At 37.0% G+C, this 15,775-nt stretch overlaps 1 protein-coding gene across 1 annotated transcript in view; it reads left to right on the top strand.

The window, feature by feature from the left end:
- DCAF6 (DDB1 and CUL4 associated factor 6) overlaps window positions 1-11,235 on the top strand; it is a 93,183-nt gene extending 81,948 nt beyond the window's left edge. Inside the window, exons 19-23 of the mRNA XM_054391004.1 lie at window positions 99-237; window positions 5,358-5,514; window positions 6,670-6,758; window positions 9,169-9,274; window positions 10,811-11,235. Coding sequence (XP_054246979.1) covers window positions 99-237; window positions 5,358-5,514; window positions 6,670-6,758; window positions 9,169-9,274; window positions 10,811-10,875 — 556 coding nt within the window. The 3' untranslated portion in view covers window positions 10,876-11,235. The remainder of the gene's footprint in view (window positions 1-98; window positions 238-5,357; window positions 5,515-6,669; window positions 6,759-9,168; window positions 9,275-10,810) is intronic.
- The last annotated feature ends 4,540 nt before the right edge of the window (window positions 11,236-15,775 follow it).

The raw sequence follows: 15,775 nt of genomic DNA, 5'->3' as shown, positions 1-15,775 counted from the left end.
TTGAGTGTTTAATTATTATTTTATAGTCCTTTTTGATAGCCTATTTCAGTATTTAGAGATGGGCTCTCATTAGTGTTCTCTTTGTCTGCAATTTATAGACGGTCTGCTGTTGCCCGCATTCAGGAGCTCTTCAGAAGAAGGAAAGAAAGAAAAGAAATGGAAGAACTGGAAACGTTGAATATTAGACGCCCTTTGATAAAGATGGTTTATAAAGGTCATCGCAACTCCCGAACAATGGTACAAACTCTTTGTACACTAAAAAAAGTACTCTGAAAAAATTACTGTTTTCTGAAGCAGTGGTGCAGGAGAAACCAATGCTGTTTTTTCTTGCTGTTTCTTTTTTTTGTTTTTTACAGTATTTTGAAGAAGGAAGTTCTGAGTAGTAGGTGGTATTTTGTAGAAGTAGCAGGTGTGTTATGGTGCAGATGATCTGAGGAATAGCACCTCTGCCTCTAAAGGCAATTCTCTAGAGTTTGTGTGAACATCATTCATTACCTTGGAGAAAATGCTTCAGTAAATGCATATTTCAGTCTACAGAAGAAAAAAGGCTTTGAAAATACTTTGATTAATGACAAGGAGTTTTGCACTGCATTTGAATAATTAATTCTAATTGTTTAAAAATTCATTAATTTGAAAGTAATAGCATCAAGAACTTTGTAGTTAAGAGATAAGAGACTCAGCTTTCCTAAGTGATCTTAATTCAGTCTCTATCTGCATACATGTTGCTATACACATTATTTCATAGTCTGTGTTGTTTGTTTTCTTTTGGATGTGGGTTAACGTTTTTGCTTTTCTTTCACATGAATATATATGCCATATATATGACAAGGAATGCACACAATGAAAGCTGATGTAATTTTCCCAGTTGGTTTTGATGTTGACAAAATGAATTTCAATTTCTTTTTTTGATCAATACCCTCTTTCCTGCAAGGCAAGGGCTGATGGTGTTTCCCTTTTACATTTGTGAAGAAGACTGCTTAGAGAGGTCTTTCTTCTTACACAACTGAGCAGCCCAATTAAGTGAGCATGAATTATTTTGATACCTCTGTGTGTGTGTGTGTATATATATATGCATATACACACACACACATATTAAATATATATTATATATATTAATTGTATATATCCATGTAATTAAGATTATGCAGGCAAATTGATTATTTCTGATACTTCCATAATTCTGAGAACTGAATTTGACAATACTGTAATGATTTTAATAAGTGTATTTTAAGTGTCATTCTTTGATTGTCAAGCAGCAATAGAAAGAGCATTATATTGATGTTTGCTTGCACCATTGTCAGGGTTAGAACATTTTTATATCCATCAAACAGATCCCTGCCATGTAACCCACTCGAATGATGTCATTAGAGCCCTGAGTATGGCCAGCTTTTCATGAAACAGTCCTGGAAGTATGGCAGCTGGGGGTGGATGGTAGTGATGCAGGGTGGGATTTCCTGTTTCTCTTTAGGTCGTGGAAGAAAAAATCCTCTTGTGTGCTCAAATTTCCCTTTTTTTCCCCCCACGTCTGTCTTTTGCTATATACCTTCATCTGTTCTTTGTGTGTCTTATCTCTTCCTCAGTATTTTTCCCTCCAATCCTAGTCTTATTTCCTTTTATATATACACCATTCTTCCTCTACTCCACTCACCCCAAGTCCTCAGTCCCCCCTACAAACTGTTGAATTTAACTTTTCGTCAATAGAGTATCTGTGTGTAACCAATAAATGGGTTAAGTTGTGTATGCATATAGAAGTGTGTATGTGAACTTGAAAACACCTTTTTCAGATGTGAATTTTTATTCTTAATTTATGTGGTACTAAAATTAGATTTAATGAATATTAAAAATGTAAAATCAGCAGTTAAATAGCAGAATAAAAAGGCAGGAAGAAGTCATAATTGAGAAATAAAATATGAAGTTATTTATTATTGGAGATAATGTAGATGTACTTAGGATAATAAAAATTTATATTAGGAGGTACTGTAAGAGAAAAGCTGCTGTAAGATGAATGTATTGGAAATGGGTCTTTCACTAGAGCAGCTAGGAGTGCAGTTTCTGTGGCTTATTTTTAGACATGAGGACAATTTTATTGTGCTAACTGCAATCAGTGGTACGTTTTCTATAGCAAAGATCTAGCAATCCTGAAATGTAAAACTGGATGTACTCAGGTTGGAAATAAAATACATATTTTTAACAGTGGTAGGGGTTAACTTGCTAATATGATTCTTTATCACAGTGATTTTTAAATCAAGATAGCTGGGGCAAAGCACAGAGCAAGACAATGTCTCTGTCCTTTTCTCTAATGCTTTTCTGAGAAAAATATGCACAAAGAAAGATAAGGATTCAGGTGCAGTCTCCCTTATAGCTTTATTATGATGTGTTACTTGAAAAATAATTCCACAGTAGAATTCTGTGTAAATGATCTCAAAATCAAAATTTGGTCCCTTATTCCAAAGATACTCTAAAATACTTAAAATTATGAAAATACTTATGCTAAACTTCAAACATTGGACATGCAGTTACCCTTCTCCCTCTGCCAACCTGTCTAATCTCACACCCCATAGATGATGTAGGACGGCAATGGAAAAGGATACCACTGAAATCAGAAGTGATTTCTGAAGAAAATTTTTGTCATTAGTGAAGGAAGTGACCCATTCTTGTTCAGTCAGACTAATAGTTTGGCTTTGATTGGATCAGGTCTCTTTATGAAAGGAGGACAAGTGAGGCATGAAGAGATTATTCTACATTTCACAAACCTAGTAGTTGCTTCTTTTAAAGAAAGATTCTACGGTGGCTTTTTATGGCTCAAAAACTGAATAAGCCACTCTAAGTCTATAAACATAAGAGTATTTGGAATGTAACAGGTGAAGAATAATATCAACGTTGTATTTCAAGGAAATTGATACCTGATACTACTGCAACTTTTTCCTGGCTTGCAATTCCTCTGTCATTTGTATAATTACTTTCATTGTGACGCTATTGTTTCATAGGACAGACTGTTTCAGCTGCCTTCAGATGAGATTGCAGATCTATGAAACACTGGAGTCTAGATTTTCCCAATGAATTAGTAAATACACAGTTAATAAATAATACAGCATATACTAAAAAAGTAGTTATTTATAAATAAATAACATTTAAGAAATAAAAGTAGTCTAATATAAATAATAAGTCCATACAAAAAATATAACTAGTATGCAAATATGATAATCAGATAATACATTATTCTTATGATCCTATGATAATATCTCATTTTAGGAAGAGGGATGGGAACAAAGAGGAGAAGAAAGTTCAGATTTCTTGAGTTGCTTGTCTTGCGAAGAAGTTTTCAAGTCAAGTACTTGTCAAGTTAGCTATCCTGTCATTGAGTGTATCTGCTATTTTCTTTAGTTCTCAGAATCGGCACAAGACAGCCTAGCCATTCTAAAGGGAGAGCTGGTTACTTCATTTGAAGAGTATTCACAGCATTGTTAGCAAATGCATGCCCAGAACAGCAATGCTGACAAGGCCATGAATATTTAGGGAGCTCAAGACAATAGGTTTAAATACCTACTGAATTATAGCACTTCACACAAATAATGGGAAGCAGCTGATGTAATAATCTGTTATTATATAGTAACTAGCCTAAAACATGGGCATACTGTTCCCTGAAACCATCCTTTTTCTTTTACCCAGAGGATGATGATGTTCCACTCTTCAGAGGAGGCTGTGTTTTGATGGCAGGGGAAGAAAGGCAGAATGCAATGTTCCAGCTTTGCCTTCTCTGCTGACATGGTCCCCCTGCCCCAAAGGAAGCCTTTCGTCAGTCTCCTTTACTGCTGTCAGAGCTTCCTGGAGAAGCGCCAGAAGGGAAAGGCCCAAGTGCATGCTGTCTGCATCACTTCCTTGACTGTGAAGTGCTGCAACACACTGAAATGGCTGTTTTCCTGGAAGCTTTTTGAAACTTATACAGTTGAAGTGAGAAGTGGCTGGTTTTCTGGAAGCTTTCTCCAAGGGCCTTGATCTTTCTGCAATACCCTTCATTTGATGATGTCATGTTCATTCACAAACTGATGTGCACACTTTTAAACCCCATTTTGTGTGTGAATGTTTGTGAATTTCCTCACATCTTTCTTGGTTTATGAAAAATTCTCAAGTAATTTGTGTCTTTCAAGTAAAAGTTATCACAATGTTACTCTCAGAGGTGTAGAATTTCCTCCTTCAAACATACAGTTCTCCAATCAGAGAAGTCTTCCTTGAAAGTTTTAATTATGACCAATTATAAACCAGAGTCAAACTACTGTGTTATCAATAATATTAGAGAGGAGTTAGCTATAGGCCAAAACCAAAGTTTGTAACTTCTGGGAAGTGAGTGACTTTACTGTAATTTGTGTAATGCTAGTCCAGTCAGTGCAAAGTAAAATTCCATAAACTGGCCCAAAATGCTAGAATAACCACTCAGTGTGAACAGTAGGCCCTCAAAAAATTCACTTCCTTTGCAAGATAGGTTTTGCCTTGCTCTCTAAATTTATAGCAACATGTGTATTTAACTTTATTTTTTCAATAATAGATAGTCCATGTTGGCAGTCTATCACAGACACTCTTTGCCGATAGCAAGACTGATATGTGACACCTGTGAGCCATATCACTTCAAATCTTTTGCAAAGACTTGGATAATTCAACAAAGTAGTGAAAGGAATGACTATATAGAATAGAATATATCGTGATGATATTGGTTCAGCTTGCAGGCAGAGATGCTTTTACTTTCATCAGCTATAACCATACTAGCTGAAGCTGAAGTCACTTTTACCTGGATACCTTCCTTGTTTGCTGGCTTATAACTTTACTTTTGGCCTTGGACTAAGAATTCCTAGTTCTTATCTGATTGAATACAGAGAGTTGAGAGAAAAATTCCTAAGTTTGATTTCATGATCCTTTTTTTTTAATCTGTCAGATAATTCCCACCTCCCAGTTTTCATAAGCTTCTGTCTCATCTCTGTAAATGGAAAATCCCCAACAGATTAGCCTGTCACTCACTTTAACCTACCAAACTCTTCACAGAAACTGTTTCACATAGCCTTGTCTCCACTATCGTTCTTGTCACTTCTGAAAGTGACAAATCTGCTGTCATTTGTTTTCAAACTGCTCAGTCTGCCCCAGCTCCTCTTATTTTTTCTGTTAGCAGCCACTTTGCTCTGAAGATTAACCTTCTGAATTTTCTTCTTTGATAATTTCTTTTTAAATGTTTCCTTTAAATTTTTATAATTTTTATAAATGTTCTAGAGCTCTTACTTCAGAGGCAGTGTTATTTCAGAAATGGAAGTATACTTTTTTATATGCTTTCCAAGCTACTCAAGTAATTGTTATTTTTGGTTTCACTGCAGATAAAGGAAGCCAATTTTTGGGGATCTAACTTTGTCATGAGTGGTTCAGACTGTGGCCATATTTTTATATGGGATAGACATACTGCTGAACATCTCATGCTGCTGGAAGCTGATAATCATGTGGTGAACTGTCTTCAGCCTCATCCATTTGACCCAAGTAAGATGATAACTTTTCATGGTTTGCAAGTTCAGGTTATCTGTAGTAAAGCATTTTAAAGCACAGCCTTAAATTCTTTGTTCAATAGAGTGTTGTAATGATTAATGAACTATTATTCATTTCTTCCCACGTTATCTAATTTATACGGCTTTTCATTTTGTCTTTTACTACTAATGACTCTTGGCCTTTAAAACCCTCCTTACTCAATAACATATTGGAATGAAAATATAACTAATGTAGTACTTGTAGAAAGTTAAGATGAAGAATATCTATTTTTCAATCCCCTCAATAAACTGAATGTTTTCTCTGACAGTAATGAGAGAAATATGGAGTCACTGAAATACCAGCAACCATTTGGGAATTGATATTGGAATCTGGTCTCTACTTGGCTCTCAGTGCTTAATTGAAATTGTGTTTCTGTACGTGTTTGGAGTGTGTGGTTAGGTTGGACACATCTTTTGGAAGCATCTTTCAAAATACCCTGTAGCTTTACTGATTTCTTGGAGTATGACTGTCTGAAATGCAACAAAGAGGTCATCTTCCTTGCAGGACAGTTAATCATGCACAGTTTTCCAGTTATTGATACCTTTCTATGCAATTTTTATTCATATAGGTGCTCTGTGATTTAGAGAATGTTCAGCAACTTCTTGTTTTCCATGTTTTAACAAGTGTTTATAAGAGCATCCATTACACCTTCATATTTGAATATTTAATAAATGTACATGGAATACACTGAAATTATCAAATGCCAAAGCACGTTGGAAATCATCTTGCTTCTGCTTTTGTATCTGGGTCTACAAATTCTAAGGCTTTATCATTAATGCGTATCCTTGTTAGGCCATCAGCAGAAATATATTAGTAGTGGCTGCATTTGTTCTTGCTTTCTGCTTCTATCTTATGTATATTCTGATGACTTCTTTGAATTAAAAAGAATAAACGTTTGCATGTGTTTTCATCATATATATATATTTTTAAGTGTACAGCCTAGCTCAGATCTCATATGAAGACAGTAATCAGATGTATGTTCAGCATGAAAGCTGACATTCGCAATTAAGTGCTTCAACTGAAGTATTTTTCTTCGTCTCCAGTTAAGTGCAGGAAATACTGATACAGATATAACACATTTAATTTAGAATTGCTGTTGCTTACTTCTAGTTCTGGCCTCTTCGGGTATTGATTATGACATAAAAATTTGGTCGCCATTGGAGGAATCCAAGATTTTTAACAGAAAACTTGCAGATGAGGTAAGAACTTTTCCTCCTTTTTCACAGTAATGTTGCATCTTGCAATCCTATAAAAGCCTTTGGTGCAAATTACTGATACTGATTTAACAGTTATTTAATGTTCAACAAATAAGCTACAAATAAAAAGCTACCCTTTATAATATCTAACTTTCATATCACTGGCAGCACACAAAGGCACTTTCTATTTCAGTAAACTCTCCTAAAAATTATATGATGTGATCTGGTATTATGTACATGAGAAAAGTACCAACAGTCAATACAGAAGGAAAACTGGGAAGAATTAAGAAATGAACGTCATGCCTGTTTTTAAACAAGTAAGTTAGCTGAAGGAAATACACTGATATATAGAAGAACAGGGATTGCAAAGATCAAGCCTATTAAATATTCTGTGGCATAAGAGGGAGTTAAGGTTAATTTTGCAAATCAGGAAGTTCATGAAATAAAGAAAACATTGCAAGCCCAATCAATTATAAAAATCTTTCTGTAAAGTCACGTAACATACTGTTTTCATACCCCCAAAACAATAACAATGTGTTTAGCAACTGGCCTGTGATGATCATATGCTGCATAATTGTATTTTAGTGATTTACGTAAAATAATTTATTGAAATGTTAGATGTTTTTCTGTAAATAATATATTAGGGCAAATTCGGCCATGGGGTGGTTTGAAAGCTTTTGTGGTGCAGTGTCTTGGACAGCAGGGATATGGTAACCTATGTATTTTTTAAATTGCTAGTTTTCGGAATTAGTGCTATATATATCTTGAAAACAAGCAGAAATCCATAACCCTCAGCCACCACCTCCCCATCACACTGATAAAAACCTCAAACCATACACTTGAGAGTTTTGAACCTTTTCCATTATTTTAGCAACAGTAACACAGCGTGAAGTGATGCTTCGTTATATATTGTATGATAGTTTTAATCTATTGTGTGTTTTGGAGCCTTTAGTGTTTAGAAATACTGCTAAACACAAATATGTGCTAAAAGTAATCATATACTATATTTTTGTTGCTTAATTTTTAAAAATAGTAAATTATTTAATTATTTTTTCTTTAATAAAAAATTTAGACCTTTCATAAAATTTGTCTGCTACGTGGTTTGCAATTCTACATATTGGTTGAGTTTTAAGGTAATAATTTATTGAAATATCTTTGTAAAGGGCAGGGGAGGTTTACCATGTTAAGTTTTGCTACAGTAAGTATCTAAAATACCTAAACTGAATTTTCCATAGAAGGGAATTTGTCTAATGAGAAAGTATTGTGTTTGGGGAAAGTTTAGTATAGTTATAGAGCTGTATTTAAAACTGCGGCAAGCCATGACCTTAGTGAATAGGAAGAAACAGCAAGGATGGGAACAAATCTCTGAATAGAGAATAAGCATCAGAAATAGTCTGTCAAAAGGGTGTTACTGATGATGCACTGGAGAAATAGAAGGCAAAAGGCAAAAAATTGGCACCCTGCTGTCATCTTAGTTTGCTTCTTTTCAAGAATGATCAGCAATTCAGAGTGCCTGGTAAATAGATAAGAATGACATTTGCAATAACGTGTTCTTACCAGAGCAACAAGGCTTTTGAGGAGTCTCAGAGAGAAAAAAAAGAAATGCATTATTTCCCTGCCTTGCAGCACCTGATCTGGGAGAAAGGTCAGAATTTGTTACTACCTGAAGTTTTTATGCCTAGTGATAAGGAAAGAGAGACAGTGTGGAATTAGAACTTAACAGCAAAGTGACAAGGATGTTAAGGAAATACAAAGAGGAAGGAAGGAAGCAAAAAAGCTAAAACTTTGTTTAGTGATTTTTTTTCTTTGAAACGAAGACAGTAGGAATTGGTTCTTTCAAGTCATTTGGAGGCAAGCTGTAGGTCTGTTTAGGAGTTACTATGAAGTTGAACCATGTTAATGAACAGGGATAGAATAATTGCTTGTGTTCCTTGGAGTTTCTCCACAAGTTTCAAGCAGCATGAAGGTAGGACTTTAGGGTAATGTCATCTCTTTTCCTTCCCAGGTTCTAGGCCAGTACTGATGCTAGAACTTTGTTTTTTACAACAGCTGCTACCTCTAACAGCACTTTCTCTCATTGGTCCTCCTTACTCCTTGCAAAATCTCATTTCCAGAAGTTTTTCTCAGTTGTTTGTCTTAATATCTGCTATACTTATGTACAATGCAATAATAATCTTACTAGAATATTCTCTAGATAGACAATTAGATGTTTGTGGGCAGTGGCCACTCTCTGAATTTCTTACCACATACAATAAGCGTAATTGTATGCAATAGTAATCATTAAAATATTGCTCCCTTATTGTAATTTTGGACTCTGTATATATTTTTTTTTTCATAGGAACTTTATATCTGCCACCACAGTACAGTTCTGTGTTTATTTTTGATGCTGTTTTTTCCCCTTCCCTGCCTCCAGGTTATAACACGTAATGAATTAATGCTGGAAGAGACCAGAAACACTATTACTGTTCCAGCTTCTTTTATGTTACGAATGCTGGCTTCATTGAATCATATAAGAGCAGGTAAGAGACTTCTGAAGAGCTTGTCCACTGCATTGGCCTAAGAAATAGGAGATAGATTGGGGAAATATCAAGAGCTTCATCTGTCTGTAGCTACACTTGGGGTTGGTAAGAAAATTCAAGGGTTGTTCAGTGGTCTCTTAATAGAAGTAGTAAGGAATTGTGTGAGACTTTTTGCAGTGTTTTTGCAGCTGTGGGTGTGGTTTTGATGGTGGTGTTTTTGTGGGCCTTTTTTTCCCCCTCAACACAAAAAGCAAGAAAAGAGAAAAATGTATTTTCAGATGTTACTGTACTCTCCATCCTGGAAGAGCTGATTTGTGATGTAGTACTAATTAGATGTCGAAAAATACTCTCTTTAGTAGGGAATGATCTTTAATGTGCAATGGAAAAGCTATTGGGGATGACTGGAATGAGTTGCAAGATAAACCGAATGTCTTTGTTGGCTTACAATTGTGTAGAGACAACGGAGGGTGTGGGAGACATTAACGTTGCTGCTGGGAGCTGTTCCTGGGGCAGCAACAAGGCAGTTCCCCAGGGGCTAAACCTGGTGATGGGTTTCATGGAGAATCGTGTTCCTGGATGTTAGTTATGAAGAAGCTGGATGCAGTGGGTTCATACTGAAGATGTAGGGCAATGGGAAGACATCATGCAGGGCAGGAAGCAAGAAGATGAAGTTCTGAGAGGCTGATGTGGCATATGGGGTGGAAGTCTTAAAGTGACTGTAGTTATTTAATACAGGGACTCTGGCACTGACTGAGCAGAGCAGTGGGCTTACAGTGATGAGGTATGAAGGAAGCTCTGCCTGGCAGCAGCTGCTGTTCCTCTTTCATCTCTTGTTGATCTGTGAGAGAGTGAGGAAGATGCCACTGTATCCAGCCCAGTGGTATGCTTCAGCACTGCTGTAACTGAATATATTGGTTTAGGTTTTTCTTCATTCAAAGAACTGCCCAACATTTGAGTTACAGCAGTTTCAGCAAAAATCTGTATTATGGCTGGTGCATGTTGTTTGAGTGATAGATCTTGAGCCAATTATGTTTCCTCACACATTTCTGCATTTATCTTTCTCCAAACATGAACATCAAGAGGTACTTTTTCTGATGTATACACTGACAGACAGTGATTCCCCAGTTTTCTGGAGTATATAAATGCTATTTGTATGGTATTTCTGGAGTATACAAATGCTAATACTACAGCTATTCTAGTTTTAGCTCACCAGAACAGTCTTTCAATTCCTTGTATTCACCATCTCTTTTTAATATTATGTTCACAGTCATCCTTTCTGTGCTGACAGCTGGTCAGCAGCTACAAGGTTTCTCCTTTGGTACACAAATTTTGCTTTTATGCCTAGAAAACCTTTTCAGCTTTTCTTCTGTTCTCCTCTCCTGTGGTAACATTTCTGCTGTCAGTCCATAGAAACTTCTTCTGTATAACCCACAGCCACTGTGTTGTTTCATAGCCCAGGGAGATAGTATGCTATAAATTTTTACCAAAACCAGAAAACTTTAGAAGTTCTCTTTATTGTATCTCTGTGTCTTACAGACCGATTGGAAGGTGACAGGTCAGAAGGATCTGGTCAGGAAAACGAGAATGAAGATGAAGAGTAACTGGCAGTTGTGTGCAAGCACCTAGACGTTAATGGAATTTGTATAAGACATTAATTATATTTTTCCTTACAGAGCTTTAGTGCAATTCTAAGGTATTGCTTTTGGAAAACTTAACCTTTTGTTTTTGAATGACTGTGTGCATGACTTTGGGAGAGTGTGCAAGTAAAATAAGCAAAAATGTTTTTAAAATGTTTGCCATGTATGAGGGGTGCTAGAAGATGCAAAGTGCAATATTTTCCTGAACCTGCAAATGTGGGAGCTTGGATTAATGTTTTAAAGTAACTTTCATTATAGTAAAAACGTTGGTTCAGATAAATTTCTATACCTGCTGTTTGCATGTTTCTTGCTTTCTAATTAAAAGATTTGTTTGGTTTAAGTAGTTCTGTGTTTTTTTTTTTTCTTCATGCAACCATTGGTTTTTCACCTTGCAACTACAACCCCATTACTGCCTTCCTTTGCATACTTTCTTGCAATGTTTGTGAAGTGATGAATACAATTGTTTGTTATGATGAGCACTGGGATTTTCAGAATCACAGAATTAACCAGGTTGGAAAAGACCTTCGAGATCATCAAGTCCAACCTATCACCCAACATCATCTAATCAACTAAACCATGGCACTAAGTGCCTCATCCAGTCTTATTTTAAACACTTCCAGGGACAGTGACTCTACCACCTCCCTGGGCAGCCCATTCCAATGGCCAATGACTCTCTCTGTGAAGAATTTCTTCCTAACATCCAGCCTAAACCTCCCCTAGTGCAGCTTGAGACTGTGTCCTCTCATTCTGTGTCATCTATCTACCTGGGAGAAGAGACCAACTCCCACCTGGCTACAGCCTCCCTTCAGGCAGTTGCAGACAGCAATAAGGTCTCCCCTGAGCCTCCTCTTCTCCAGGCTAAACAACCCCAGCTCCCTCAGCTTCTCCTCATAGGGCTTGTGCTCCAGATCCCTCACCAGCTTTGTTGCCCTTCTCTGGACATGTTTGAGCAACTCAACATCTTCCGTAAACTATACATCTTCTGTAAACTCAACATCTTCCTTGGACACAGTACTCAAGGTGTGGCCTAACCAGTGCTGAGTAGAGGGGCAGAATGACTTCTCTCCTCCTGCTGGCCACACTATTCCTGATACAGGCCAGGATGCCATTGGCCTTCTTGGCCACCTGGGCACATTGCTAGCTCATGTGGTGACTCTGACAAGCCATGCCTCTTGGTTCTTGCATTGCCATGGGTATAAGCCCATGATGGCAGTGGGGAAGAGGAAGTGAAGGAGGGAAAAGAGAGCAGGGAGAAATGCAGCTTTGCTCAAAGACTTCTTGTCAGGGGTGGCAGATGCTGAGAGACTCCATTGTGAATTACAGAATGCTGGGAAGAATTCTAAATCAGCTGGATGAGAGTACTGGATAATGATAATTCTGTTATCATTAAAGTATACATTCATCACGCAGTCCTCACTAATTTTGCTTACATCAGCAAAAATAATTGCCTGCACCAAGGTCTAAACAACATTATCACAACATCCTGGTATCCTGATTCATGATGCAGACAGGCTGAAAGGTCTCGGGGAAGGGATCTGAATCACAAAAATAGAGTGAGATGGGAAAAACAGAATTATTTGAGGAGAGGAGAGATTTGTGAGGAATGAGAAGTAGGAATTATATGGAACTCAGCTGGCAGTCACAACAAGACACTTGGACAAGGGAAGAATAACATGAGGGGAGAGGAAAATGTGCAAAGATGGACTGAGTTGGTAGCTTTTCAAAAAAAGCAGAAGATAAGAAATCACAGAGGAGCAAAGTATAGAAGCTTTGAAAGTGATCCAGTGAAATGAATTTAGGAAAGGAGAAAATAACTGGGTGGGAGAGAAGACTTTGGAGACAGAGGGTGCTGAGAATAGAACACTGGAACATTGTCAAGAATGAAAAACTTCACACCAAGAGAAGTGTGTGACAGAGGCTGGAAATCTGGTAAGCATTTGAGAATGTATCCACTGCGATTGAGGGAGAGTAAGAGAATGCAAGGTAAATTGTTAAAAGTATGGAGTGAGTGTAATGTTCAATATGGGTTTGTTGTTGTGTTTTGGGTTTTTCTGGTGACACAAGGAAAAAGCCTAATCAGTCATTAGAGATCAAAATATTAATTTATTCCCATGGCATATCATTCTGGGCAAGCATTTCAGACTAGCAAGAAATGAAAGCGTATATTATTATTTTTTTGGTACACCTGTTTGGGGAGGGGGGAACACAGTGGTCTGGAACTCTTCAAACTTTGCCTGCTCATAGCACTGCACTGAGCAGTATCTTTACTATTTCATGTAAGTTAGCCTTGAATTTTTTAAACGGAGCAGTGTTCCTCTCATATTTTAAAGAACTATACAGTAAATATATATAGTGTACTTAGTGTATATGTAAGTAGAGTTCTGTGCTGAACTTCAGCTGTTAGCTTTATTTCTCATGTTTGTGTTTTGTGTTACGTGTCATCTATTGCAGTGGTGGTTCTGAGCATTTCTATGACGGTAACATAATGTTTGATGCAATTGTTAGGTCTTCTGTAGATATTTGAGATGCATCTGCTTTCTAAAAGAATGGCCGTTGTGTTTCTATAGAAGCCTGACTTTTTAATTAGAAATTAGTAATTTCTACCTTTTTAAACCAAATTCCTTCTCAAGAGGATACCCCTTTGTCCTCACTAGAGAGGTTGTGTAAATCAGCACACATCTTTCTAAAAACAGAAAAGCTGCTTCTGCCGCTTTTGCTTTAGTCATAACCATTGCCAGCAAAGGCATATAATAAAACAACAGTGTTGTAAATATTTCTGTTCAGAGTTTCTCAGTAAGTACATTATTCCCAAAGGGTCTCTTACTTATTCAAAGGCTAAATAGTAATTTTAATTTGACATGCTTAATTGTGGGTTTACTGATTAAAAGGAGGGTCAAGTCTCAATTAAGGGCAAAAGTGTAATAGTTGGAAGATTTTTTTTTTCCCCCCAAATTTCAATATCCATAGTTGTCTGAGTTGGTTATTTTGATAAACATTTAGCTATCAGGCTGTCTCAATTCCTGGAACCATGCAATAGGAGCTGTTGTCAGGAGCAGGAGAGATACTGGTAATTCTAGAGTTTGTAACAGAAAAGAACATTTGAGCATGTTGTTCAAATGTGCATAGAGGTGAAAAATAAATAAACCAACCCACAATCCAAAACCTTGCCATTTTAGACACAAGTCTTGTGATTAAAGTCTGATTTCAGACTTGAGTCTTTGAGGTGGGTGATGCTGCAGGAGCTCCCTCTAGTGCTATCGTTCGGGCTGCATTGGTAGAAGCATGCATCCTGTGTGCAGAAATTAAAACGGGAATGTGTACCTCACACTAATACTGATGCAAGAATTGAGACCATCATTCTTTTCAGTGAAGCCAATGAAAAGACCAATTAGCAACAGTCTATAATGCTCCTGGCAAAAATCAAATGACCAGTTGATTTCGCTGGCCACTAAAATATATCAAAATCTTTCAGTTTCTAATTACAATAATATCCCAACTTTGATAGATAGGACAGAGAGTGAGACTTTGGGGAGGACCTTATTTTCCCCCTTTGCACGCTGGAGATTGCATATATGCTCAAGCTGATCTTGCTGTCCCATGACAGCTTGCTGTTAATGTTTACATCCTAGGAAGAGTACTTGCGAAAGCAAGAGTTCAGGTGGCATTGAACTCAGTTCTACGAAGGACATTTCTTAAGACCATTGCAAAGATCATAGGCAACTTTTTTTAATGTGTTGATAGAATTCCTAGTAAATAATTTGGTATCTCAAAGCTTGGATAGATGGTTGCTGTAGGAAGCAATCTCTTGTTTAAATGCCAAAGATGTTCAAACCACTATCTGTTGAAGTTTAGTTCTTCATGCCTTGATGAGGGTAGGACAAGGTTCATACAACATCCTGAATCATCTTTATTCTGAAATATAGCTTGAATAAAATGTTATCATAAACCATTGTGTATGTCCTAAGCTCTTTAGAACAACCCAGAGGATGTTTCTGAGAAGAAATTGTAGAAGTAAATGTTTAATACAGGTTTCACTGCATTTGCACAACCAAAATAGCTATCATTGAAGTGTGTTCTTGTGTGCAAGGGATGGGAGAATATGCACAGAGATGCTGCCTTGGAAAGCTGAATGGTCATGTCTACAAAGTAATTTTTTTCTGAGCTGGGTTCAGTGTGTGAGGCTCAGGCCTATTGCAAAGGCCATTAACAATTCTTGGGAATTCTTCATGCTGCACAGTTTCATGGGCCAGGCCTGACAACACTTTTGAAAATATGCTAATTAGTACCAGTTAGGCCAGAACCCATGTTCCTTCTGGTCCACAGTCAATCCCTTACAAGAGGCCAACTCTAAAAGCCACAGCTGTAGTGCAGAAAATAACATAGAAGGCAGCTGTGAGTACATCTGCCCTGCCTAAAAAGAGATTGATACAGATTTTGAAATGTGGGGTTAAATCAATTAAAAGCTATTTTCATGTATTATAACATGTCCAGATGCCTTTATCTGTATACGCATCTAGTTTGTCTCAGTGATACCTACTGTTGAATCTGAGTTGCATTTTAGGGTCACAGGCATTTATTTTCTATTATTTCCAATTGGTTTGTTCTTTAGATGAAAAGGTACCACCTATCTTTTCAGTGCCTTTAGGGCTGTACACTAGCATAATCCATGGAATTTGACAATATCCAAGTCAGAACTGATGGCTACTAATTTAGGAAGGTCTCACTTTAGTCAAAAAACTCTCTAAACAGACTTTAATAATGGGCTTTGTTACTAATTGGAAAACAAATCCCAGGAGATCTGCAGCTCTTCTCAAACAGCACCATAGACCTTCTCCTTCCCCTCTAGGATGACAACGCTCAGACC

Source organism: Indicator indicator, chromosome 1 (assembly GCF_027791375.1).
Source record: "Indicator indicator isolate 239-I01 chromosome 1, UM_Iind_1.1, whole genome shotgun sequence".
In the NCBI taxonomy this organism is placed as follows: Eukaryota; Metazoa; Chordata; class Aves; order Piciformes; family Indicatoridae; genus Indicator; species Indicator indicator.
The sequence above is the reverse complement of the archived record's forward strand: the minus strand, read 5'-3'. Positions and strand labels throughout refer to the sequence as shown.